Raw genomic sequence first — 27,415 nt, 5'->3', positions numbered from 1 at the left:
ACGAGTCAAATTCGTATAGAAAAAAAAATGGAGGAATGGGAATTTTATGCAGCCTTTGCTCGAAATCACTGCACAAGGCCACTGTTTCGTGGAACATTTGCATGCAATGAAATTGCAAGTCAAAAAGCTGAACCAGGGCTGTATGTTGTAAACACAGCTCCTAGATCCTCTCCTGGAGAACACTGGACCTTATGTTACATCTCTAAGAACAACAGCATTTCTTATTTCGACAGCTACGGCATACGACCAGTTTGCAAAGAAATTTACCAGTTTATTCACCCAACATCTTCCTTTCACTACAATGCAAAACGACTTCAGGGATATGGATCTGCTACATGTGGACTGTACTGCTTGTATGTAGGTAGTCTTCTAGCCTGTGGTTTCTCTCTTCAAGAGTGCACTCAGAAGTTTTCACCAACCAACTTCAGACACAATGACAGATTGATAGAAACACTTGTTCGAAAAAATTTCCCAAGAAAAACAGAGGATATGTCATGCTGTAGTGTACTATGAGCAGTCAATAAAATTTCAGTTTGCCTGAAAAGAGCTTTATTTGTCAACTTAATTTGCACACTATATAATGAATCATTGGTAATAAAAAAAATCTCATCTGAGATAGGCTATTTACAAACAGTGACTTGCAAACAAAGACATTGTTGATGATTACATACATGCTATTAGAAACTGGTTATTTCATACACATACAGTCAAACTCCTTTATAGCGAACACCTTTTAACGAAAATACCACTACAGCAATTTTTTTGCGGTCCTGCTGGAGCCCTATAGGTCCAATAATGGACATCCTTTTTAACGAAAATACCTTTACTGCGAATTTTTGTTGCTGTCCCCTGAGTTTCGTTATAAAGAAGTTTGACTGTATAATCAAAAATTTTCTGACACAGATCATTTACAAACAGTGACTCTCATCTGAGACAGGCTATTTGCAAACACTGACTTGCAAACAAAGACGTTGTTATAGATTACATACATGCTATTAGAAACTGGTTATCACATACTCTTATAATAAAATTCTTAGAAAACAGGTTATTTCACGCACATATAATCAAATTCGTCTGAGACGGTCCATTTACAAACAGTGACTTGCAGACAAAGTCAGTTGTTATTTCCATCGCAAATGCATGCAGCAATATGGGAAAGCAAACTGTCTCTCTTTCACTCACATCAAGAGCTACACATTACTTCAGGAAGACATGAAATTCATCAAACCAGGTCTCAGCTTAGTCATCACTCGTGGCTAACAAATATCCTCTAGCTCCTAACTCACAGTTGTAAGTAATCCCACACTGACAACCATAGATGTGGAATAATGCAATAGCTTTAGTTCATGGTTCTAACATGACATTGTTCTAATATATGACAAACCATAGCTATATGGATGTAACATCTTTATTACAATTTTTTTCTGTGGGACCAGGAATAGAAGGGCAACATCTGTTGCGGGGGTGATAACAGATGAGTTCCCTCCTACTCCCGTATGCCAACTCTGTAATGAAACCTCGTGATGGTGCACACCCCAACACCATCGCTTCATTAGAGAGACCAATCCGTACACATTAAAAAAATTCAACCATAGCCAAAAGGTAGCGTGTCAATTCCATCATCACAAATGAAGCGTTTCGTATCCAGTGGATTGAGGGCTATTTTTGTCACTGACACACTTTTGTTGACATTGTCCTTGTGCACAATGAGGTTCTGTTTAACTTTATGCATTGTGCCCTGCTCGAGAGCATTCGTATACATAGAGAAGTGGAGTTTTTGTGCTTCACATTGTTTAACACCCTTAGCGCGATTGTACTGCTTTTTGCTGCACAGATCGAGGGCGTACAGCTTTGGCTTCAGACAACAGAAGCCAAGAATGTGATCACGAGGAAGCTCATTTTTAAACTTTCCTAGTACCATCCTGTTTTTTGTCGAATAGAGTGGGTGATCAGGGTCATATCCAGAGTTGTCTAGATGCTCGTCAGCTAGTTCGTGGAGTACTTTATCGTCACTCAGCATCACAATGTAAGAATCAGTGTCCATATATAGCAGTCGTGTATCAGGGGCTACACGGAGAAGATGGTTATGATAAAAATCAAACATCTTCAGCTTAGACAATTCCAATATTGTGAAGCCCAGGTACAGCGGTTGCTTCATGCGAAGAACAGACTGACTAAATTGGAACAAGATGACGTGAGAGCTCAGAGGGCGGAACTGTTTCAAGTTTGGTTTACGTAGAAGCTTCAACACTTGCTCATCTGTTACTGTGAGGCGACAATTTACGAATTTCCTGACTTGCATACATGTCCTGCCATATACACTATTAATCATTAGCTTTGATTGCTGTTTCTCAAATGCGTTTGTAGCTCGCTTCCGAAGTTCGTGATTGAAGTCGACATAGGATCGCAGAAAGGGCTTTTGATTGAACTTGAGAACCCTGTGAACTTTAGTGAGACGCAACCCCAATTGCAGATACAGTTGCAAATTGCGATAGTGGAGAAAGTACCTCTCTTTATCAAATAATGTTAGCAACAGTTTTGCTTCGGTAGCTTTCTGTGGAAGATTGAACTTCTTCATGAGCACCTTCTGATAGTCTGACAATAGCTCATAACGAACGGACATTTTTTCAGGGGCAACGGGAAGATCTCTGTGGCGTTCATGAGTTGCTCGGTCATACACTAGGTCTACCTCAAGAAAGTAACCCACAGGGCTATCATCTCGTATCTGAGCTATATCCAAGTTAACAATTTCCTCCTCAGTGAGCCACTCAAATCCTCCGTAAGGCAATGGTTCTCTCATGACTGCTCCATACAGGCCATTTACATCAATGTAGTTAATTATTTTTTTTTCTTTTTCGGGATCAAACTGTTCTGTTCCTGGCACATTCGCAGTTGCTTTTCTCAGGGAGCACTGTGTGACACCTCCTCGTAAGCCATTCTCGATGAGCAGGTACGCGTTGGGGTCGTTAATTAGTTCTAGTTCTACCTGACTCATTTTTAGTGCACAAGACATGCTTAATCCTGGAAGGGATACAAAATGAAACGGTTCAATCTTGTGCACATCGAGTGTCCACTTTCGAAAGTTCTGAAACACATCTGCTAAAAGCAGTGTGTCTGTCAGAAGGTATAAGTCCGAATACTCTCCAAGACTCTTGAGCCGAAATTTTTCATACACATTCTGCGCGTGGTTGTAGTCTTGTTCACTTACTTCGGTTCCATTCAAAATGTTAAAGAACTTATCTCGAGGTGGTAGCGAAGGCTCATCATAGGCTTCAAAACTGGTGACAAAGTTATAACAGAAGACCCCCTTACGAACAACCAGCTGAAAGTGTTCCTCATTTGGAAAAAACTGGCGAAGGCATTGAAAGTTGGATTCACCTTTATCACGTAGATTTTTCACCAGTGTTTCAAGGCTTGCGTTCAGAAAACTCAAACTGTCCAAGAATCGATAAGAGCCGATGTCAATTGCTTTAAATTTTTGACAGCTGGTGGCAATCACGTTGATGTCTGACTTCTTAAGCAGATGTAAATGAGACAGGAGAAAACTCATGTCATAGTTAGCATTATGTGCAATGATTGGAATCTTGGGTGGCACTCTCAGTTTCAGGTTACATGTCTGACATAGTGTTTGTCGAAATTCTCCGCTTACATGGTCATGGTCTCGAACTTTTTGTCTTTTAGCAAAGGATTCTTTGCAGATATTACAATGAGTGGCTGCTGTATGTTGACGCTCATTCTCTTCAGTCATTTCTAGAGGTGCAAAAGCATGTATCCATCCTAAAATTTCGTCATGCAATTTCCGCAGCAGCTCCATAAATACTGTGACACAATTAGGACCACGGAAAAGATGCTTTTGCAACACGTGTGAGTCGGATGCACGTATAACCAAAAGGCAAAATGAGGAAGGACAGTGATCCTCATACACGTTTGTTTCCTCCAAACAAGGTGACAAAACACTTTCAAAATCATATACACAGTAGAAAGGGACTTCCGACATGAGATGTTCCCCGGCAAATGCTACCGTCTCTCCCTTCTTAGGGTAAATTGTCTTAGCAACCTTCTGATGCAAACACATCTTTAAATGATCACTGAGGATTCTGTCTGATGAGAAGCCCATCATACACCTCTTGCAATGAAACCGTCCGCTAGGTTGAAATAATCCATTAAAATTTGTGATAAGCAGAAAATGAGAGTCGATTAGCAACAGATCCACATGTTTCTCACGCTCGTCATCGACAACCTTGATGGGGTACAGAGATTTGTCTTCCCTTTCGTAGGCGTACACATTGATACTGATACCATTATTTTTTTCGAATGCTTCAACCTCTTTTGGGAAAGCTACCGGGAATGTTTTCGGAAAAACATACTCAGAAATATATGGTCTGTACGAAGATGCCCTACGCCTGCGATAACCAGTAGCAGGATGCAGTGCAGCTATTACAGAGAAGGCAAAACACATGTTCTGCTCATCTTCATGCAAACCAAAGTCCACACACAACAGAGAACGAAACTTATGCTTCAATTCTTGCGGTAACTCAAACTGGGTACATCCAATCAGTTGAGGCATCAAACGTCCAATGTTCATGATACAGGCATGAATGCGAAAGAGAAAAAAACCTGAACCTTCTACTTCGAGGTTTTCCAAATTTTGTGCTATTTCAGCAGTCACTTGAGTGATAGAAGGTTCTACATCTGCCTCTGACCATACTGTCACTACTTTGGAAGGCACGAAACTAATTTCGAGCTGTAACTCATCGTCTGGCGTGTGACGACCAAGTTCCACTTTAAGCAATACAAAATAGCGCAGTGGGAAACCAAAGTGTCGTAAGACATCAGCAATGTACTGTCTGTACTCGTGAAAAAAGGTTGTAACATCATGTCCGCTAACGTCCCTGTCGTGTAAATGTAGCTCGAACCGATTAGTATAGTTTCGCAGTGTGCACAAAGTCTCACAAAAAGGAATGCAGGGGGCTTGAAGATTGTGAACATTTGCCAAGTGAATCTGAAGACCTAATGGTGTTGCATAATACTGCCGTTCGTGCTGGGAGCATAAGTGACACGTCACCATATCTCATCACTTTCTCTTCGAATTGGTGAAGATAATATCTGGCGAAATGACTTTTTTACCATCTTTGGTAAACCGTTCTTTCTTCTCCATTTTGAGATTTGGAAGCAGTCGCATTTCCTCTAGCTCTTCCTCCGACAATTTTTTGAAGCGTCCAGGTAGATACACTTTCACTGGCTTGTCGTTTTCCATGCGGAGCTCCACGTATACGGCCTCGCCATACATAGTGTCAATTTTCTGAATGTCCAGCACTTCGAACTTTTCGTTTTTGGGTATGTTGCTCATTTTCTGAATTTCACCGTCACCACATTTTTTCAGTTTATCCAACTTTTCCATGACGGATGACATAGCTTACTTGTGTTATGGAGGCTTCGCTGTTATGATGACAATTTGCTTTCTCCTCTTGCTGTATAGAATGAACTGAAAGAGAAGAATAGATTTGTAAACTCTTACATCTTCCACAGGAATATGTAACACACCTCCTCAGTCTGACGTTCTGAATGAAGAACCACTCTCTATGTCCGCTCTTATATAGCGATTGCATGCAGCTCTCTAACATGTGTGCACAGCCTTGAACGTCTACATCCTTGCAACGTTATACGTGAAGACATGTTTCAGCGTGTCCTATCTAACTTCATTGGTCTGGTAACTAACATACCTGCGTGCACAACCTTGAATGTCTACAACCTTGAACGTGTGTACTTCGACTTTGGGCAAGCTTAGAGCACAGACTTGTCTTTGCTTTTTGTTGTAACCTTCCATTATGGAATGCTCCTGGTCTGATAACTAACACGGCTGTGCGCAACCTTGAATGTCTACAACCTTGAAGGTCTGTATTTCAGTTTAGCCAATCTGAGAGTGATGTACAGGCTCGTCTTTGCTGTAACCTTCCTTTATGTAATGTTGTGATTTCATAGCATGCTTCATTCGTTTGCAAAAGATGGCTGAGGTTGGACCTTATAGGTTTACCACTCCGGTCTCAATGACCATATCAGGTCAAAGCCAGAGTGGAAAGACGACACTTGTTACACGTCTAATTAAACATAGAGCTGCTGTCTTCGACAAACCATTTGATCATATATTGTACATATACTTGTACAAACAACCAATCTTTGATAATTTTCCAGAGGTAACCTTCAGTCAGGATATTCCTACTAATCTTGATACTGTAAGAAATTCTTTAATTATATTTGATGATTGCTTAGCCGACAAACAAAGGCTCAAAGAAATCTGCAATTTTTATGTAGCTGGCTGTCACCACCTCAACTGTTCAGCTATTTTCATAACACAATATTTATTTATTAATGATCCTCTGTATAGATGCATTCAGTTTAACAGCAGTGCCTTAATTTTATGTCGTTCCGCCCGCACTGCGGACCAAATGCAAATACTTTCACGACAACTGTTTGGTCGAAAGAAAAGTGAACTACTGCCAAGTATATATAAAGATGCTTGCAAGAAACCATATTCATACCTTGTAATTGACCTATCCCAAAACTGTTCAGACCAATTTAGGGTGTGGACTAATATATTTCCAGACGACCAGCGACAAATAGTATATAAAACATGAAACGTGTCAAGAAGAATATTCATTTCCTTCAGTTGCTTGCTGATGCAAAGTTGCCGGAGCAACGTTATTTTCTCCTGGAACATGCTACGAGAGAGCAACTAACTGCTATTCGAGAGATTTGTATGAATCTTTGTAAAGGAAACATTAAGGTAGCTCCAAGAGTGAGAAATCAGTTGCAACCTTATGCAACACCTATCCGCTTTTTGGCAAAACGAGACACTACAGGAGTGAAGAAAGTTCGAAAGGTATTGCAACAATCTGGTGGTTTTCTACAGTTCCTTTTGCCACCTTTGCTGGGTCTCCTCTCGACTTTAGGTGGAAGGGCGATAGCAAAAGCAATCGGAGTGTAGTCGATGCAGAAATACGAGCTTGTGCCTTACCGGGAAACCCCCATCCCACAGATATTGAAGAAAGATGAACCAGACGATATCAAAGCAAAAGAGATAATCCAATATCTTCACTCCTTGCTACATCCCACTGTGAGTGAGAGCACACCTACACTGGGTTCAACAACAGCGAGAGAAGAGGAAACACAGACCGAGGAAAAAAGTAATACTGTCGTTGATTTCATGAGCAGTGGCTATAAAATCAGATCAGAAAACCTATTACGTCTTCTGGAACCAACGATCTCATGGGATAGGAAAACATTTCAGATAATTGTCGACGGTGAGCGAGTAGACAATACTAATATAATTGACCTCGTATACTATCTCGTGACGAAAGCAAGAAATGTTCAAAGACCACCCTATTTTGATCGGATTTTGCCGCTATTGGTCAAGCTAAACTTACCAGCACTTATTGTGCACCCATCTCGTCTTCAAAAACATACAGCAGAGAAAACTCTGGCCACTCCTTCACCTCATTCCGTAAGTGAAGCTTCCACACCTCGACGTGCGTCACCACCGCTCACACGAGCCGCGAAGCGCGCACGACAGCTCACATGGACACCGTACTGAAATCCGAGGAGAGAGGCTACTTCGAAGAAGAAAAAATACTGTCACACTTCCCTCCAAGACATCATAAAAAGGTATTAGCTATGCTTCAGCTGATGACAACGGTTCTGGCTTACGACGAGTACGGAAGAGTTATCTGTCACGGAAAGGTGGTGCCACACTCATCTATTGTTGAGCTTTTGAAGTACGAACTTCACAACAGGCAACCTCCCTGGATGAGAGGAGACGTTTCAGCTACAATCAACGCTTATCTATCACTCGATGCTCTTAGAGTTTGCAGTAGGAAGAAGTACTAATGGCAGCTTACTATGACCCGCAACATGTCGGCAGCTTTGGTGGAGTGCAGAGACTTGCTCGAGCCATAGGCGAAAAGAAGGACAAAGTCACTAAATTTCTGGAGACAAGTGATGTGTACAGTTTGCATAAGGAATACAAGCGACCCACGAAGTTTCGAAAAACCATTGCACTTGGACTTCGTGAACTATTCCAGGCTGACCTAAAGGATTTGCAAAGTCTAAAGAACCAGAACGATGGTTTTCGCTATTTGCTCTTTTGTATAGATGCTTTCTCTCGGCTTCTTGCCATTGTACCTATTCGTAATAAACGATCTCCCGAGGTTATTCGAGCTTTTAAACTTGCCTTTAAAAGAATTGGGACACCCAAGCTTTTGCACACAGATCGTGGAACAGAATTTACAAACAAGGTGGTACAACAGTTTCTGAAAGCAAGGGGGATCCGGCTCATCCATACAAATTCTCCTATGAAGGCCAGTATCGCCGAGCGATGTCAGCGAACAATTGTGACCACACTGTACCGTATCTTCACATTCCAGGGTCACAAGCGATATGTGAACATTTTACCTCAAGTAGTGAAAGCTTACAACAATCGCGTACACAGATCGCTTTCTGCCAGACCAGTGGACGTAAAGAAAGAAAACGAGCACATTTTCCGAGAGAGACTGTACCCCAGCCCGGTTGGACCACCAAAAACGCCGCGCTACAGCGTTGGAGACGTAGTGAGAATAGCAAAATACAGACATCAGCTAATAAAACGTTATTTAGGGTCATTTACGTCAGAACTCTTCGTGGTGAGAGCGATCAAGTTAGGGTATCCTAACACGTACCTATTACGTGATCTTAAAAATGAAGACATCATTGGTGGGTTTTATGAGAGTGAAATTGTACGAGTGAGAGAGGTTCCAAAAGTAGAGAAGATCATAAAACGACGAGTTAGAAATGGGAAGCTTCAGTACTTGGTTCAGTTCACTGGCAGTCTGGACAAGAAGTGGATTGCAGAAAATTACCTTGGTTTGTAATGACCAGTCAAGACAAGTCAGCCGCCGATGACACAACATGGCCTGAGGTTGATCCTCGGCTTGATGGCGCATGGTTGTCATCATCAGACGCAGATGAAGAGCAGCCTGTGCTAGGTAGAGATGTGTGTGGCAGATGGAGAAGAGGTTACACACACGAATTTCGGATGCAGCCTGTGTGTCGTCTCAAACATGTCTCCTACAAAGAGATATTGGAATGTGGGTTAACACAAGTAGGCAAAACTTCGCTCGTGGAAGCTTTTAAAATTGTGACGGATATGGTGTTGTTTCAAGCGCTGCCAGATCAACCTCCTGACAGGGTTACTTGGAAAACTGCAAAAACAATGTATGCCAGAGTTCACACCGCCTGTACGTTTGCCTCGGAATCACCTTTTGCCTTACTTGCTGAATGGTCACGTCACGTGGACGAAATTTTGACATATGCTGACGAGGTTGACGCTATGCATCTTGCTGCCGAGAGTCTATGTTTCATGGAACAAGCCGAGTCTGAAGGTTGGCACTACTTAACAGGCTACATCAGCAAGCTAACACTTGACCTCTTCAAACATCGACTGGTGCACAATGGAGCATAAAAAAAAAAAATCACCGCTCATGTATCAGGGAAATAAAAATGTACATTTGTACTAAGCCCTCTCATTTCATTGTGAGTGAACAGACATGGATAGATGTTTGTGTGTTCTCTTCTCCGTTGTGTGGCACACGTTTTTGCTTGTTGTGGTGATCATCGAGCTAACGAAGCTTCCATCCTCTTCCCTTCAGCTTCATCAGGGCAATTGCAGCAAAGAAGCTGAACTAGAAAAATATGTTTATGTACATTCGTGCCCTTCTGACTTGCTTGTGGTACGCATTTGGAGTGAAAACGGTAAACCGAAGCGTTCTGGTGTTACCCTAACACGAAACGAAACACGCCAGCTGCAAAAATGCTTAGAGACAGCCAATCTTACAAGGACCTATTACGATAACGAATGCTCAGATGTATGCTGTTTGTGCTTAGAACGTGAGTTAAAACTTCGCCGCTGCCCAGGCAACATTTACTCTCTTGGCAGAACAATTGGTCGACATCACTCTGGCTATGGAATCTCACTATCTAAAAGGGCTGTGATCTCACTGTCCTTGTATCTAAATAAAAAAAAAATGTAACTGTTTGCAAACGTTTTCACTTCCTGTGATGGGCTAGGAAAGCATTCCTTAAATCACAAAGACCTGCATGTCGCCACTGAAAGCGAGAGGCATGAAACCTTGTCGTTCCTCATATTTGCATTTCCATAAATGACTTGCATGTTCATAGAAAAGCATTATATATAGTATATGTATTGCAAAAGAGGAGGGCAAATCCATGTACTTACCACAGTCTGTCTTTCCAGTCAAACACTCTCACGGAGAAAAAAAATCTTCATCTGGAATCCCGAGTGGATTAACTTGAAAAAAAAAAGTTTTCCACCTCTTCTCCATTGTATAGCACACATTTTTGCCTTGTTGTCAAGGAAGATCTCAAACTCTTCCCTTCAACCTCTTCGGAGTAGTTACAGCAAAAGAAGGAAGATGAACTGGAAAATATGTTTTATGTCAAAGCAAAATCAAACGATAAAAAAAAAACACCGTTTCGCTAAGTTTAAATGCAAAGAAACATGCAGTAACAAGACTGAACATTTCCTAAAGTAGGCTTTCCCCCAATGCACGTAGGAGTTGGGTGAAGACTAGCTACATCTCACAAATGAAGGTAGACACATTCCTTTCTTTCTGACCTGTTTGCCATTGACGTGCAGGTGAAGTGTTCTGTTGTTACCCGAACATGAAATGAAAAAGAGAAGCTAAAAAAATGCTTAGAAGAAGTCGATCTTACAAGCCCAAAATGTGAGATGACCCTTCAACCTCGTCGGAGTAGTTACAACAAAGACGATGAACTGGAAAATATGTTTTATGAAGAACCAAAGTCAAACAATTAAAAAAAACACCGTTCCGCTGAATTGAAATGCAAAGAAACAAGCAATCCAGCAAGACTGAGCATTTCCTAACGTTGACTTCCCGCAACGCACGTAGAAGTTAGGTGAAACCGACTTGTCCCAGACAACCATCAACGTCCCCAGGACATCCCAGTTTGGTCATAACGTCCAGGTCCATGATGGATGTCCACTGGATATCTCCTGGATGTCCCGGAATATCCATAAATATCCTGGATTTATCCAGTGCTGACGTTGCGAGCTGGACGTCCCTTGGACGTCTTGTGGATGTATAATATCGGACGTGTTGTGATACAGCCAATTAGGCTAACAGCTTTCATAACAACGAAGGTGTGGTGCAGTCTGGTCGCAACTAATAACTACATGCGTAAAATTACATAGCGCAAGATTTGGATGCGGGATCTTAGCAGCTATATTTCGATTGGCATCCTGCGAGTAATATTACACCAGTTTCATTTACTCAATAGCTCCATAAAATAACGTGCATAGAACTACGACAGTACCAACCGTATGCGAGCTTCCCTGTGAACAAAAACAAAGACGCGTTCCCCGCCGTTCACTGCTGAGCGTCGTCTGCTGCATTAACTTGCACCGCCGCGCAAAAGCAGAAAGCGCCATGAGCATCGACAATAACGCACGTCGTCATCATCATCATCCGCTCGCCACTGTGAACGTTCACATTCCAATGTGCAATGACGCCGAAAGTTAAGGGTAAAAATATGTGTGCATGAAGGATCGTTGGGATGCAGAAAAAACTCTTTACGATTTCGGCTAACGCTCTGAGTACGCAACGCGATCAACGCGAGTGCCGTGCGTCTTGATCCCGGAATTAAGATGAGGTCTTTATAGTAAACATGCTGAATGGAAGTGATGATAATTCTGAGTCTTCAGTAGTTCTCCAATCATCCGTCGCAGGGGAGGTTGTGGAAACTTATTGTTCAACGTCAGAGAGTGCTGAACAGTTTGAAACAAAAAGTACTCAACGTGATTTCCAAGACAGAAGAGAACCGAGCACGATTGTACATGGTTCGTTCACGAGCGATGTAATGAAGTAAGTAATGATGTAAGTGATGTAAAGCACACTGCTACCAATGCCGTCATCTCGAATGACATCGTTCATGCCCGTGCGATGTTGAACAAGGGAGGCGTACGCCTTTTTTGTACCACTTATAAATTTCATGATAGTACAAAAAAGGCAGCGCCTCCGGTTTTCAACAAATCAGGGGCGAGAACTTTGTCATTCGGGATTGTGGTTGGCTAGGAGCGGGCTATCAGGTAAAGATCGTTTTTAAGAAGAAAAAAAACTTCGTCAAAAGCTGCACAAGTGTGCCTAGGAGGAAATAAGACTACCAAGAGGTACCAAACACAAAACGAATAAGAGTGTCAACCCTGTGCTCCTTTCTACTGTGTTTTTTGTCAAATTTTTGATTTGGTGTATTGTTACGTATGCGACATCTTCTGAACTTGTGAACTTCTGTCACATTTACAGGGTGTAGCTCTTTTAGCTTAACTTATGCCTACTGTTTGCTGTGTTCTACAGTTTCCGACAAAAGTTAACGGAACACGTGAGCTGCATACTTTTTCTCTCGTGCGGCACCCAAGCGGTCTTCGGGAGCGGTAGACTTCTTTGCTGAGAGAGGCGTGGATGAGTGTGCTGCGAGGAACTCGCTGCAGTAATTTCGGTATTGCTTCTCTTGAACGTGCCCACGACGCCCGTTGGGTTTCACTGCCGTGCTCTCCATCAACACGTGACTGAAATACTGTGTAAGCTGTCATCTGGTCACGTCAGATATTTAATATAATCACAGCTATGTTCCCTAACGATTAATGTGTTTAGAACATATGTAATGCTTCTTCGCTTTTTAATTTGGGAAACACACTATCGTGTTTTCGCAATGACTTATTTTTATGTCCCGAATAATACCTGGGAGCTCCCAGTCTTCACAAACTTTCAATGACGTGGTGCTGCACAACACTGCAGTGGTTTCGAACTCACTTCGCAGGCACTATAGTGAGAAGCAATACCGAAACTACCGCAGTATGTAGCTTGCAGCCCGCTCATCTACGCCTCTCAAACAATGACCGCGCTCAAACTCACCTGCTTCCGTCTGCCTCTCGGGTGTCTTGGCGGAGAAAAAATTGCGCAGCTCGCTTATTCCGTACACTTCTGTCAGTACCTGTACCGTTTTCGGAAAAATGTAATGCTGTTGGTTAGCACGTACATACTTTGTTTCTAGCATTCGATATGCAACGGCCAAGACAGCTATGCAAGGTGTGCCGGGGATATTCTTTCACATGAAGTGTTGGCAGTGTCTAACTGTGATATACCTGCACCCTATTTCTTTGAGTCTGGGCATACAACTCCCTCCTCAGTTATAAGAAAGTAGCTGCAATTATTGTTTTGCTAAAAACACCAAGAGTGGCTGTGATAAATTATGTATCGATATGAATAGTTCATGTACGGTATGTGTACAGAGGATGTTGCACGAGAGAGTGACCATCAATTATTGCAAAAAAACTACGTGAGATAAAAATTGAAAACATATTCTGCATGACACTTGTGAAGGCTTTTGCTCCCAAACAGTGGTTTTCTATGAGTGTCCCTCGTTAATTAATCTGATTAGGGCAATTGAACTCAAAAATTTGCCAAGAAAAGGTAACCTTTTTGCATTAATTAGAAGGCCCATAGCCACAACACACCATTTCAGTCACAAATACAGAATGTTTCGCAAACGTTTCTACAAAAATTTGGCACCCAAAAACACCCAACAACCGCCTGAGAAACCTTTCCGTGACAAAATATTGAGTTCAAGATAATTACCCTAATTATTGAGGTACACTCATGCAAACGTTCTGTTTGGGTGGCAAAAAGGTTCATAAGTGTCGTGCAATAGGTTTCCAATTTTTATCTCACGTAAATTTTTTTTAAAATAATTAAGGGTGACTCTCTCGTGCAACACCCTACATATATATGACGACAAGCGTTTCATAAATGTTACTCCACTGTGATTTGCTGCGTACCTTGCAAACTCCTCAATAAATTTCTTTTCAATATACATTTAAACTCTCTTTCCATTTGTATTGTTACACATGCAAGCACCAGAAACTGTCAGGGAACAGATTAACACGTGCCACTATTTCCTTGTACGTTGCAGTAGATTACAGTAGTTTGGGATACTGCCTCTGCACGCATAGGTGCAGGAGCATTAATGAAATACACGAAATATAGGTCCCATATAGCGTAGGTGGCAACATCCTGGTTCAGTCCTACAAATGTCATATATGACGTCTTGTGGACAAACGGGGGACGTCCATGGATGCACCTTTGACCGTCCAGCAGACGTCTACAGGACGTCCTGAGGAGTTTTGTGGATGTCCTTAGGACATCCATATGTCCAGAAATGGATGTCCACAGGATGTCCTAAAGACATATATGGTTGTCTGGGGTAAATTAGCAATGTCCTCCAAAACATACAACTCAATGCAATGTCCTAAATAAAAAAATAATGTTGTACTGTTTGCAATCGTTTATTTTTCACTTCATCTACTGCGATGATCTAAGAAGGTGCACTTTAAAATCACAAAGATTGCATGTCGGCAGTGGGAAGGAATGAACCTCTTTTCTTTTTTTCTTTCACCTACATGCATTCCATAAATGGCTGTGACCTTGCACGCTCACAGGGGAAGAACTTATAACAAGAGAAGAGAAAAAGCATGTACTCACCTTAGTCTGCTTTTCCAGTCAAACACCCGCACGGAAAAACCTGAGCTGGAATGTCAAGTGAATCCACCTGAAAACAATCAAGTGGCATTCACTTGACATTCCAGCTCAGTCCGGAAAGCGTTGCGGACGAACCGTCTTATATAGAAGTCGCTTCGTTTGCCTATGAGAGTGCAGCGTCGACCGTCTCGCCCCAAAGACGTGATGAGGAAAGTGATATTATCGTTTATCCTTGAGAGGTAATTACGGCTTTACCCGGGCTGGCTCGCTCTGTTCAGAAATCAAAGCAGTCAGCATGGAGGTGGCTGTCATTAGTATACTGCGTCTTTTTTTCTTCTTCTTTTTCCTGCGGCGCATCATGTATCGCATAGTAATTATTTTTCCTGTCTTCGAGTTGCAAAGGCGACACCGGCTAGAGTAAAAAGGTACGACCTTTATCCAACGAGTTGTCTTATATGCAAATGCTTGCTATTGCAATAACATCGTGTATCTTCGAGCGTTTATTCGACTTGCTCGCGTGCTCATGCAAATCAGCAGAAGAGATATCACAGTCTGAGTGGAAACAGCGTGACCTTCAGCCATCCCGTCGTCTAATATGCAAAGCGTCGCTAACGCAACAACATCTTAATGGAATACGGAAAAAAGTGATCTTATCATTTCTCGAGAGTTAATCCGTGTCGTACACAAAAACGGATTAATGGGGAGAGGTAGCCTGGTCGACTGCAAGTCCAAGCATGTTTAATGAAATCTCTACAATGAATATCATGATGTTCCCCATGATGCGTCGGATGTCGAATTTCGAAGCGGTAAGCCTTTTGTCGGTTACACGCCCTTAGCACCCTGTCCATAATCACATCTCAATACTAGCTACGCCATATCCTTGCAATTCGCAACGATGTTGTGGCGGCGGCCGGTGCATTTTTTTTCGTTTTCGATCGGTTGTCGGAGATCAGAGCTGTAGGCCTTCTTTTTTTTTTTTTCGGTTACGCTCTTAGCGCTCTGAAGTTTAAGTATATACTGTCTCTTCGCACTTCGGAAGGAGTCGATTGGCTGATCAACCATTTCCATTAGGCAGACGATAGCGAGGTGTCCTACTTGTCGACTTTAAACGTAATAAGAAAAAAAAAATATTTGAACAATGTTGTGCCATGTATGAATCGAGCTATCGTTTTATCCTTGCAGGGATCCAATAAACAAAACACAGAAGCCGACACTGAAGATTTTTGTTTAAGTTTAATTTGTACAAGCTTTCGCGTGGAGGTCCACGCTTCCTCTGTATTTTGTTTATGAGATCTACAGGACTTGACACCCCTCTTCGTATACGCTTTTGCAGGATCGAGTAAGAATTGTGCAACTATCCATAAAAAATTAATCTTCGTAATCTTATTATTATTATTTTTTTTCACTAAGATCCTTAGATGGATGAACGGTTATGGCACATTTCTGATTTCATAACTAAGCTAATTATTCATTGTTAACGTAGTTTGTTTAAAACAAGAGGTATATCATTCTGATGGAACTACACAATTAAGATGACATTCAGTGAGTGCATCCTACAGGCAAGCAAAGGGGTTGGTGCCCCCACGTGGTCAGCCACAACTGGTCAGGTTTAAAATCTGCGAGAGGGTGGAGGTAAACTTATTAAGAAGTATAACGACAGCTTCGTGGGCTGGTTCAACCGCGTTTGAGAGTAAATTGATGTAGAACTGGTCTGCCATTTTTTATTGTTCTGACTAATCTCCGTTTGCATGCACCGTTTTTATAAGACTGAGGCGTGTGCCCAGTCTTAGTTATTTACATAGTAGGTGTGCATGCAACCTAATTATAATAAGAAGCGCGTGTTGCGCGTGCGAGGGACTTGCTGGAGGCTGGCTTACGATATGGGGGGGCTGGTGCCCACGTGGTTAATTCCTCAGATGACACAGTGAGGTCGGTATCACTCTGACGTGGTTTACTCCAACACAGTAGGGCGTGCACCTAATTATAATATTAAGAAAGGCATGTTGCAGGGATGGCTTACCAGATAGAGTCGTGAAAGTGGGCTGGTGCCCACGTGGTTAATTCCTCAGATGATACAGTGAGGTCGGTATATGTGGGCTGGCGCTCACGTGGTTTAGCCCTAATTAACATTCGCAAGAGCGGGATGGGGCGGGGACGGGGGCGGTCTTGTTTGTTGATGCTAAATACGCTAGCTAGCGTATCTAGCAATTGTTTTGCTAGATAGGCACTGCTAGGTGGGCTACAAAATTTGACTACTCACGAGTATTCCTGCAACCTATCGCAATATGACCTTCGCATTTGCATTTGTGACACACCGACGGGCTGTTTTTTCTCAAAAACTTTTACTTTCTCCTTGTCGTCGCGCCCTTCTTTTCTTTTCTGATCCCCTCTAGCCTGGCCATTCTTCGGGTTCTCCTCGTTCGCCTTTTGCTCGCGCGCTTTCCCGTTTACGGGGCCTGACCTATTTTTCTTCGTGGACTCCTTTATGTCCATTCCCCTTACAGAGACGTACTCATCTGCTAAGTCGGCGGCTGCTTCTATTGTAGCAACCCCAGACTTGTCGCGTATCCAATTTTGAATATTTTCAGGAATTTCCTGAAAGAACTGCTCGAGCGCAATCACTTCAAGGACTTTATCGGCATTACCGAAAGCTTCGGCACTTTTCATCCATTCACGTAGGTTTGCCTTAATGTCAAACCCACGTTCGGCAAAGCTACTAGTGTTTCTGCCTTCACCGTCGCGGAACTTCAGCCTGAAAGCCTCAGCGGATAAGCGAAACCGTTTGAGCAGACCCTGTTTCACCTTTTCGTAGCTTTTCGCGTCTTCGGCCGAAAGACGTGCTATAGTATCGGCCGCCTCGCAGGGAATTACTGTCATAAGCCTGGCGGCCAACTCTCTTCAGCGTAGCCCTCCCTCTCGCATGCGCGCTCAAAATTGACCAGAAACAGACCAATGTCCTGGCCAATCTTGAAAGGTTGTAAAAGCCTGGACATGTCTACGTTCTCTGACCTTGCGACTGGCAGCCTTGCATGCGAAGCGCTCGCCGTTTCTCTGCGAAGTTCTAGTTCTAGCTTTAACCTTTCCACCTCTAGAGCCTGCGATTCCTTTTTCTGCTTTTCTTTCTCTTTCTCTTCCTGTCGTTTCCTTTCTAACTCGTTGAGGGTTTCCGTCACATCGTTCTGGTCTAGTTCGGCATTTACAATCGCCTCTATGACTTGCGCTTTCCTGGCCGCATTGCCTACCGAAATTTCGAATTCCTTACACACCTGAATTAGGTCTATCCTTCGAAATTGTGTCAGATCCATGATGCGATTATCCACTTGACTATACCGTCCTACGGCACCTTTGACGGACTACTCCAAAACACTAGTACAATCCGAAAGGCTTCCACCAGATAGATTTGAATGCCCACAAATCTAGTCCTGATCCTGACCAAGTAACAGTAAAGTCAAATCCGCTCACCATCTGCATCTTGAAACTGTGGATCCCATTCCGCCGCTGGCACCAGTTGTTGCGAACCCTCCAGTTAGTAGCATCGCCGGTCCCCAACACCCAGGCAGGAATGTAGACAACAGCCAAAAGCAGGACGAAAGTGAACGTGTATTTTACATACTGTACAGCAAGAGTGAAAGTGACAAAAAGTGGGCCACACATGGCCGCTTAAGTAGCCGCTGGTCGGGGAAACCAGGCCGACGCGGAGTTGGTTCTCAGAAGACGACCTTGGTTAGGCTCGCAAATCCTCAAAGAATGGGCAGCTTGAAGGTGAGCTAAGATGGCTGCCCGAGCCCGGCGAGATGCCCAAAATGGCTAGTTGACAAATGGTTGACAAGTTGTTGATCTATGATGAACGAGTCATAACAGCGATTACAGCAGCTATCAACGAAACCCGTGCACAAAAGTAACGACTGACTTATTGTTTTGTTTGATTTTAGCGGCTTTTTTTTCCTTCCATACTTCATTCAACGAAATCATTCCTTGTTCATCAAGATATCGACTGGAGATGATAGCACTGCGGTCTTGTCTTTAGTAGGAAGTATGCTAGGACGTTACCAAAGCTTATTCGCTCTGCGCGCGTTCTTGCTATTGTTCTTGTATGCAAGAGCTCTTGTGCCCGTACAGCTCTGCGGCTGAGAATTCTGGGAGTCTGCGACGGGAGTACGAACAGATGGGCTTTCCTATATGTCTTCAGACTACCTGTATGCCGTAGAACGAATAATTGCTAGAACGGTAATCCATAATCTGTATGAGAATATGCAAGTAATATATAACACATCCGTGAGAAAGCTGGTGGACATTATAAAGGGATCTCGCGCGAACGTCAGACTGCTCACTGACAGCAAAATGGAAGTTGCTAAATTCACATCATTAACAGGAAAGAATGTCGATTTACTTCTTGAGAATCTACCACGCCTTGTGACCCTAGTCCTCTCCTCGGACACCAGAGATGAACGAGCACAGTTGTTAAGAGATCTTTTCAAAAGTGTGGTAAAAGAATTTGAGCAAGATACTGCTGGGAAAGATCTGCGTCAGGAGACGTTAAACATTCTAACTATGTTTCTAGATCTGGAAACCAAATGCAAGGGGTACGGACAGGAGAGCGTGACCCCGTATATACATGTTTTTTTTTTTCGCATCACGCCGCGATGAGCCACATGCAGCAGCGCTGACTAGGACGGTTTTCTAGCCAAGGACTAGAAATGAAAAATTGTGCCTTAGACAACCTGCATCATCGGCGAACAAACAAATGCGACGCAACATGGGATGGGTTAAAATATATGTTAAAGGATAGAAGAAAATTCATCAGCGCTACAGGCTAGGAGATGTCACGTTTCTGATCTCACGTACTGGGAAGAAGATGTCATCCAAGAGACAAGAGGACACGTTTAAGTGTCGAACTCGAACTCGAACAGCGTGTGTCACGCATGTTAGGTGTGGACTCTATGACGCGAGGTGAGCTAAGAACGGAAATCGGGAACGACGTCCAAAGATCCAGACCACTGATCTCTATGTATAAAGGCTGGATCGCGTATGGGAGAGGGGCTCATGGGAGAGAGGTACGCATTCGGGCCGCCATGTTGGTGGGCCCTAAAACGCTGTGTGTGCCCATTGGAAACAATGGGAGGCAACAGAGATTGTGAGTATTTATTGCGCTACAGGCGTTGATCATTGTTTGTCGTCACGCGATTTTGTAAGGTGCCAGTATACTGATGTACCCTAACAGTGTTTCGCAGGTGCCCTGCTTTTCGATTCTTAATAACGTTATGTTTTGCATTCCGAAACTAGACTGTCACTGCAGTGCAGCGCTGGGAATTGTACTACAGCACGTTTCCCAGCCAATATTTCAATAAGGAACGATGTGAGGTTAACAACAACCATGTATATAATATCCTGTGCTGCGTTCTGGACAAAAAGTTTTCCGTCACGAACGGTCCGGGAAAAGATATACTCGCATGACAGAAAGATATCGTTCTGTAGACTCTCAGCCGTTGTTTTAGCCGTGTATGCGTTTAGTATGATTTATATCAAGCATCGCCGCAGAAAGAGTCTTTTAGTGAACGACATGGGTGCCATGCCTCGCACATATGGACACACCGCCAAGCAGCTCAAATAATTACTTCACGCAATTCGTTCGCGCTCGTTAGAACAGTTAGTCAGGTAGTGATGTAAGCTTAATCAATTAACTTACTTAGGAAATGGTGACACCTGCTTGAGACACAGGACTTACCTCTTTTTGAAGTACAGCCCTTCTATGTTTGTTTGTTGCTTCCTTCATTTGTTCTGCGTATTTGCAGGCGCGGTTGTGCCAAACTGAATGTCCATCCAGCACTGGCTTTGTCATGCTTGTTATGTGGAGCACGTTACAAAAAATGCAGCTCCACATCTGAAACACCAATCAGTATCATCGTCATCTAAAAGGGGCACCGTTGTGAGACCAGACACGCTTTCTGGAGATCTTCTATGGCACTTTCCGCAGTTTGCACAATTTTCTTCAGCATCGAAGTCTCTCATAGGAACCGCTTTCATTAATGACCCCCATCTTACCCTTTGATGTGCAGGGGCCCTCTTGCACTACACACATATGGTCTGCAAATTGCAACAGAACGATTTGGAGCTTGAAACAGTTGTGCTTTTGTCATTTTGGACCTCGTGTATCCTGTCTGTGAAGCGTAAACAAAAAAGTCTAACACGATATGCTTTTGTAAAGAAGATCACTGATGATGAGTAAAGAGAGTATACATTTTTCAAGTTCAACATTTATTTCTTGCACTTATGCATTTCAGGATACAATGAACGTGCAGGGAGGTCGCAAAAGACTACATTTATTGTTTTGTGACCTTCCTACAATGACAATATATATTTTAGGGATGACAATGGACAGGTACACTCTCTAAATTTGTAGCACTCAATTTTAGGTTGGAATGAGCAAAGAATAGCAACTTCCCTCCTGATATTTTCTCATATATGCTGAATTTTAAATTTAATGTGATCAACGGTAGATGTAAATAACATCAGTACCAGAGAAATGCATCCTCAATAAATAAATTTCTTCTTATAGCATATATGTGCATGCCTATTAACTGAAACGATTATCACAGTTCCTTGACATGTTTTAATTTCTGAGAGTGTACTGTAGAGGCTGCTTAGATCTACAACAGTTCACACAAGGTATTATATACTGTGAATGCCTTTAAAAATCCCATGTGACACATATGCTTTTACTTTCTGGAGGTGCTGTGGTAGTCAAAGTTTGTGGGCATTACGCAGGTTCTGCACCCATTTCTTGAGTATGTCGATGCAGTTGTGAAGTAACCTGCATTGATGATTATTCCAATTTTTATGGTGCATCGACAACAAAGGCAATAATACATCAGAACACTGGTTTGGGTGCAACCAGTTAAAAATGAATGTTGTTTAATAAATGCATTGGACAAATGTTAAAACATCAGTTTAAAACATGGCTTACAATCCCTGTATCTTCTAAAAATTGAAAAGATTAAAACCTATTCTAAAAAGAATATGGGGAACTCTTCTAAAAATAATTATAATTATTATATTGCTGGGTGAAGGAGCCTCAGGTGTGTTTCTGATGTCAACATGTATGAAAATGTGCAAATTTGAGAGAGGCTAACCACAGTGCGTGCACTGAGGTGGTTCCTTCCTGTAAAGTAGAAACCAGTGGATGAAGAGCTTGATACTTATCTGTACACCCAGTCGTATCACACTGCACAGATTATTCACTGGGTAGTCCACATGACGAAACCTGTATTGACGAGACACCACTTTTGCCTTAAAAACTGCCCCAAATAGCACGGCACGCTACAAATTATTATTATCGTAACAAGCTGACGATACAGGTGAGACACAAGGCGTTATCCAAGTCCCGCCACACCACCGTCACGTAGCATTCTGTGTCACAAATCAAACCAAGGCACAAAACAATACCAATACATGAAAAAAGGTGACAATCTTGGTCTAATTACGACGTAATACCGAACTTGTGCGCGAAGGTAATTCAAAGAAATGAATGTGCACTCGCTTCCGTAGAGAACACCGTGTACCATGCTAGCAATGCATGCAAAAAAGCGCTCGAGTGCTCGCACATATATTGATGACAACACTACCAGTGTACTATAACATGTTCTTTCAAGCACATTATGCACTCAAACTGTATTTGCCACCAGGTAACATGCAAGTGTGCTCGATTGAACCTCGGAAGAGCGATCAAGCAACCTGCATCCAGTGCTCGTTTTGAACAAAAAACACTTCATAATGGTCAACTAAATATATAGGATGGACGCCTATTTATTCCTTGATAAAGAATTACTCACCTGTAGAAATTTAGGCCCTGTATCCATGCCAGTACGGTTGGTACGACCGTAATTGCAAAAAGTTGCCATGATCGCTGCGGCGACTGTTGTGGGTACAGTAAGATGGCGGCCGGTTTCCTCACGCTCGCGCTCCCCATCCGCGATCCAGCCTTTTACAATCGAGATCAGTGATCCAGACGACCCGATCCAGCTGACGCAAATGTTGCGTCACAGGTTGAGTAAGGTGGTTTGAATTGCCCCCGTTTTTTTTTTTTTTTTGCTTCAACGTTAAAAGGAGGACATTGTGATCGCATATGCAGCCATGCGAAGTTTTTCCCAACATGAAAACATCACGAACTCTGATGTGTAAATCAAATGTTCATCGTGCTTCTTCGTATTTATTCGACACATACGTACTAGCAATCGATGGTACACAACTGACTTTTACGTGGTGCACGCAGTTGCTTATCAACCAGTCAATAAACTTTTCTTCACACCTACAGAAACAAAGATGTACGAATGAAAAAAAGACGCGATAGCGAACAACACAGTCCCAAGCAGTCTGCTGAAAGCGCGAGCATGTACGGCTGGATCAAGATTGTAAATCTTCAGAAGAACGCTGGTAAGACAGCACACCTGCTAGCACCCTCTCCACAGGCGAAAAGAAAAGCCAAGAGTACGGCTGTCGAAAAACACGCGGCATTAGGCTGCAATAGGGATTTATTTGATCCACTATGGCGTTAGCTAAGTATGGAAAATAAAAGACAGGAACGCAGAACAATATTTTCCCTTTTTTCGTTGTCTGAAATTGTGCTTATTTTGATGGATGTTGATAGACACATTTTGAGAGATGACAACAACAGAGAGTCGCCAGAAAATCGCAAATCAGACTCAAACAACACAAAATCGTGATCTTATAACTTTTTTCTTGTTGTAGTTTCGAGGTGACCGACAAATCTACAGTATCTAAAAAATGCAGATGACATTGACTAGGCAACGAGCATTATTGTGATCAAAAGAGAGCAGAGTAATGCGTTATAATACAAATAGGCCAAGTGACCGCCTTTTACAATTGCGTTTTCCTTGCTGGAGAGGCTCCTGCGTTCGCGAGGAAGCGTGACATCCTATAGCTGAATTGTCTTCAGGTATTAATGAGCACAGATGGAGGAAGTGACAAAAAGTATCTCATTTATGAACGAAAAGTTTAACGAGTCGCAAAAAAAGATTGAAGCTGTGCTTCAAGCAAATGCCAACCTAAGGAAGGCTAACGCTCAACTTTCGCAGAGAGTATGTGAACTCGAGCAATATTCCAGGCTTAATAACATCGAGGTGAAGGGCATCCCTGTGACCCAGGGCGAAGATTGTGTGAAAATCATTCAGGCCATTGGTGATAAGATTAATCTGCGGATTGATGATACTGACATTGATGCTGTACACAGAGTCCCAGTTTACAATATGGAGAATGAGAAGAATATAATCGTCCGTTTTGTGGTCACGCCTCAAAAAGAATGAGTTCCAGAAGAAAGCAAAAAAGCCTAGGCTAGTCGCTAACGACCTAGGACTAAGTTCTAATGATAGGCATCCAATTTATGTTAATGACCATCTGACCCCTGCCAACAAAAGACTGTTTGCAAAAGCACGTGAATCCGCCAGGTCTAACTGTTGGAGATTCGTATGGACTGATCAATGTCAGATTAAAGTCAGGCACACAACTGACAGCCGTGTACTCCGCATTAGATGTGAGGCAGATCTTGCCAAGATAGTAAGAATGTAAATATATATAACGCTTGATTGATGACATGAGTTTTTCATTTGTTCATTTTAATGCTAGAAGCCTAAGAAGGCATTTTGACGACATAATCTCATTTCTTTGTGCCGCCGATCACAAGTATTCTTTGATAGCGAAATAAGCGAAACGTGGTTGAAGAGTAGTGAGGTATCTTTGTACCAGTATCATAATTTTAGGTATGAATTTGTTTGCCGTGATGCTAGTGGAGGTACCTGCAATGGGGGCGGTGTTGAATTGTTTATTGCTCCGTAGTTGCATTACTCTGTTAGAGAAGACGCGACTGTTTGTGAAAGCATATGGATCGAGATTGATAAATGTTCTTTTTCCGATGCTCAAAAAAATGTTGTTGTTGGTCTTATCTATCGCCCCCCTCCGGTTCAGTTTATGAATTTTTATCTATCATTGAACAGGTGATGCATCGTATCAGCTGTGAAAATAAATCTGTCGTCCTTACTGGCGACTTTAACATTAATATACTCGATGAGTCTTGTTTGCCTTCGCTGTCCTTTACGACCTGTCTTGCTAGTTATGGTTTTGATTGTCCAATTAAAACACCCACTCGAGTAACTTCTGAGACATCAACGTTGTTAGATCATATTTGGTTAAGGAACAGCAATTTATCTAATGCTGAAGTCTTACAGGTTGATATCTCGGACCACTATCCGGTTAGGGCTGTACTAAAACTCAATTTTCGCCATTCTGAGAAACGCACTAGATCTGCATGTTTCAATGCCAATAATTTCGTTCAGAGTATAGGTCGGTTGGATTGGACTCCAGTCCTAAATTCCACATGTGTTAACCAAGCGTATGATTTGTTTTCTGCGAATATCATTGCGGCCATTGCTTCAAGTTCTGTAACGTCCATTTCACGAAACAACTATGTCGGCCCTGTTTCTCCTTGGATTACCCTTAACATTTTGAAATGCATTAAAAAGAAACATAATCTCGGGAAAAAACTAAAAAGACAGCCGTTTAATGTCGCGCTTGCACAAAGATATCGGCTTTATTCTAAACACTTGTTGCTGACACTTCGTCATGCTAAATATCGTTACTATGAAGCTCAATTGTCGTCCTGCGCAACTGTAAAGGATAAATGGAGAGTTGTAAACAAATTTCTTAACAGGGACGTCGTTAATCGACGTATTGACTACATCACTTATAATAACGCTGTTTTGAAAAATCGTTCTGATATTGCTGGCGCTTTCAGTGATTTCTTTAGCAACGTACTAATTGACAACGACGACACTCCTCCTGCTCCGTTGCCGCCTTGTCTCCCACAGTCATTTTTTCTGCAACCCACTTCTCCATCTGAAGTAGCTATTATCATATCATCCTTGCGCTCCACGTCCCCTGGTTATGATGGAATACCTGCTTCGAGGCTGAAACTGGTTAAGGACATGATTTCACCGGCGCTGTCTCATATCGCAAATCTTGCATTCAAGGGTGGTGAATTCCCCAGATCACTTAAGCGTGCTATCATTGTCCCGGTATACAAAAAGGGCGATTCTTCAGCTATTAATAACTATAGGTCGATATCAATTATTCCTCCTGTAAGTAAAATACTTGAAAGATTATTACACAGGCGTTTAATGAGCTACATTGAGAAGTTTAATATCTTGTGCCCCAGCCAGATCGGTTTTCGGAGTGGATATTCTACAGAGATTGCTCTTCTCTCATTTACTGAATGCATAAAACAATCTATTGACCAAGGAGGCATCGCTCTTTCCTTGTTCGTTGACTTTTCCAATGCGTTCAACTGTGTTAACCACGACATTCTATTTAAAAAATTAGTTAGTTACGGAATTGTTGGCCCTGCGTTTAACTTAATTAAAAGTTACCTTCAGGATAGATCTCAAGTTGTTAGATATCAGGATGTTTCCTCATTACCATCAATTTGTAACGTGGGAGTGTCAAGGGTCTACTCTAGGTCCGCTGTTATTTTTACTTTTCATCAACGATCTTTATGCGCACATAGTTTATTCAGATGTTTACTTGTATGCTGACGACACGACCCTAACTGGCAAGGATATTTCTGATGTATCAGTTAAAATGCAAGATGATATTAAGAAATTGGTCTATTGGTGCCGTTGCAATAGGTTACAGTTAAATGCCAGTAAAACAGTGACTATGATATTTCACTCTCCCAATCGAAATACAGTTCCGCCCACATCACTATCGCTGTTAGGTTCTCCATTGCAGTTTTGTCAAGAAGTTTTGTCAGTTTTTTAGGTGTAGTAATTGATGAAAACTTACGTTTCGTATCACATATCAAACATATTGCTCGAAGGTAGATGGGTAGAAATCCAGCGAACCGGTAGAGATGTAGGAACGGAGTTGCCTCAGGACAGAAGCCGCAGATATTTCGAACAGAGAGTGTTCTTCTTCTGGGTACCGTCCTCATCCTTTAAACACGTCACACCTAACCCTTTAAATACCATGCCAATGATGAGGACGGTGCCCAGAAGAAGAACAGTCTCTTTCGAAATATCGGCAGCTTCTGTCCTGAGGCAACTCCCTTCCTATTGCTCGAAGGGTTTCTTATGGCATTAGTGTACTTGTGAAATGACGTCAGTTTTTTCCTACATCCGTATTACTTAATTTATATTATGCTTTCATACATTCCCATTTTTCATATTGTTCTTCGGTGTGGGGCATCACTTATAAGACCCACTTACGTGTCCTGGAAGTCTTACAAAACCGTGTCATCAGGATTATCTTTGATTTGCCTTATTTATCCCATGTTTCATATCGTGATACTCATATACTCAGTGTCCAGGACATAATAACATATGGCGTTCTAGGTTTGACCTATCGTATTTTAAAACTTGATCTAACCGTGCCTAAGATAATTTTTTGCAATTTGAATTCAAGCTCGCGTACTACGGCTGGAGCAGGTGGAATGTTAAATATACCAAAGATCAGTACAAATTATGGCAGGCTGTCGTTTTTGTTACGTGGTGTTTGTAATTGGAACCTGTTGCCGCCTGAAATAAAAAATGTATGTTCTTATTCATCTTTTAGAAAACAAGTAAGAAATGTATTTTTAATTAACAGTTGCTGATCCTTGTGCCTTCTGTCATGTATGGTGCACCATTCTTTATTTATTTATTTATTTTTTCTTTCCTGGACTGTGTTAATTTCATGTATTATGATTTGTGCTCTTATTATGTTTAACGCACTATTCAGGGAGGAGCCTTCAACCTGGTGTTTTCCCT

General features: G+C 42.2%; 2 protein-coding genes across 5 annotated transcripts in view; both read right to left on the bottom strand.

Annotated features, from left to right (window-relative positions):
• Positions 1–27,415, bottom strand: part of LOC135394429 (ABC transporter G family member 20-like) — a 383,626-nt gene that overhangs the window by 94,681 nt on the left and 261,530 nt on the right. The gene's annotated exons all lie outside the window — the stretch shown is intronic.
• Positions 533–10,976, bottom strand: LOC135394428 (uncharacterized). 3 transcript variants are annotated; one of them, XM_064625168.1, is made up of 3 exons: positions 8,892–10,976; positions 5,061–5,485; positions 533–4,692 (listed from the first exon to the last, which is right to left on the bottom strand). In XM_064625168.1, exon 3 carries the CDS (start codon positions 4,583–4,585, stop codon positions 1,586–1,588), a length of 3,000 nt encoding a protein of 999 aa, XP_064481238.1. In that variant the 5' UTR covers positions 4,586–4,692; positions 5,061–5,485; positions 8,892–10,976; the 3' UTR covers positions 533–1,585. The 3 variants fall into 3 exon arrangements, with proteins under 3 accessions (XP_064481238.1, XP_064481236.1, XP_064481237.1); XM_064625166.1 differs by having other exon boundaries at positions 533–5,485; positions 8,892–9,233; positions 9,291–10,976; XM_064625167.1 differs by having other exon boundaries at positions 533–5,485; positions 8,892–9,099; positions 10,268–10,976.

The sequence above is a fragment of the Ornithodoros turicata genome, chromosome 5 (assembly GCF_037126465.1).
Source record: "Ornithodoros turicata isolate Travis chromosome 5, ASM3712646v1, whole genome shotgun sequence".
In the NCBI taxonomy this organism is placed as follows: Eukaryota; Metazoa; Arthropoda; class Arachnida; order Ixodida; family Argasidae; genus Ornithodoros; species Ornithodoros turicata.
The sequence above is the reverse complement of the archived record's forward strand: the minus strand, read 5'-3'. Positions and strand labels throughout refer to the sequence as shown.

Excerpts from the sequence above, each read along its gene's own strand:
- LOC135394428 (XM_064625166.1), bottom strand. The coding sequence starts at position 5,068 with ATGGTGACGTGTCACTTATGCTCCCAGCACGAACGGCAGTATTATGCA.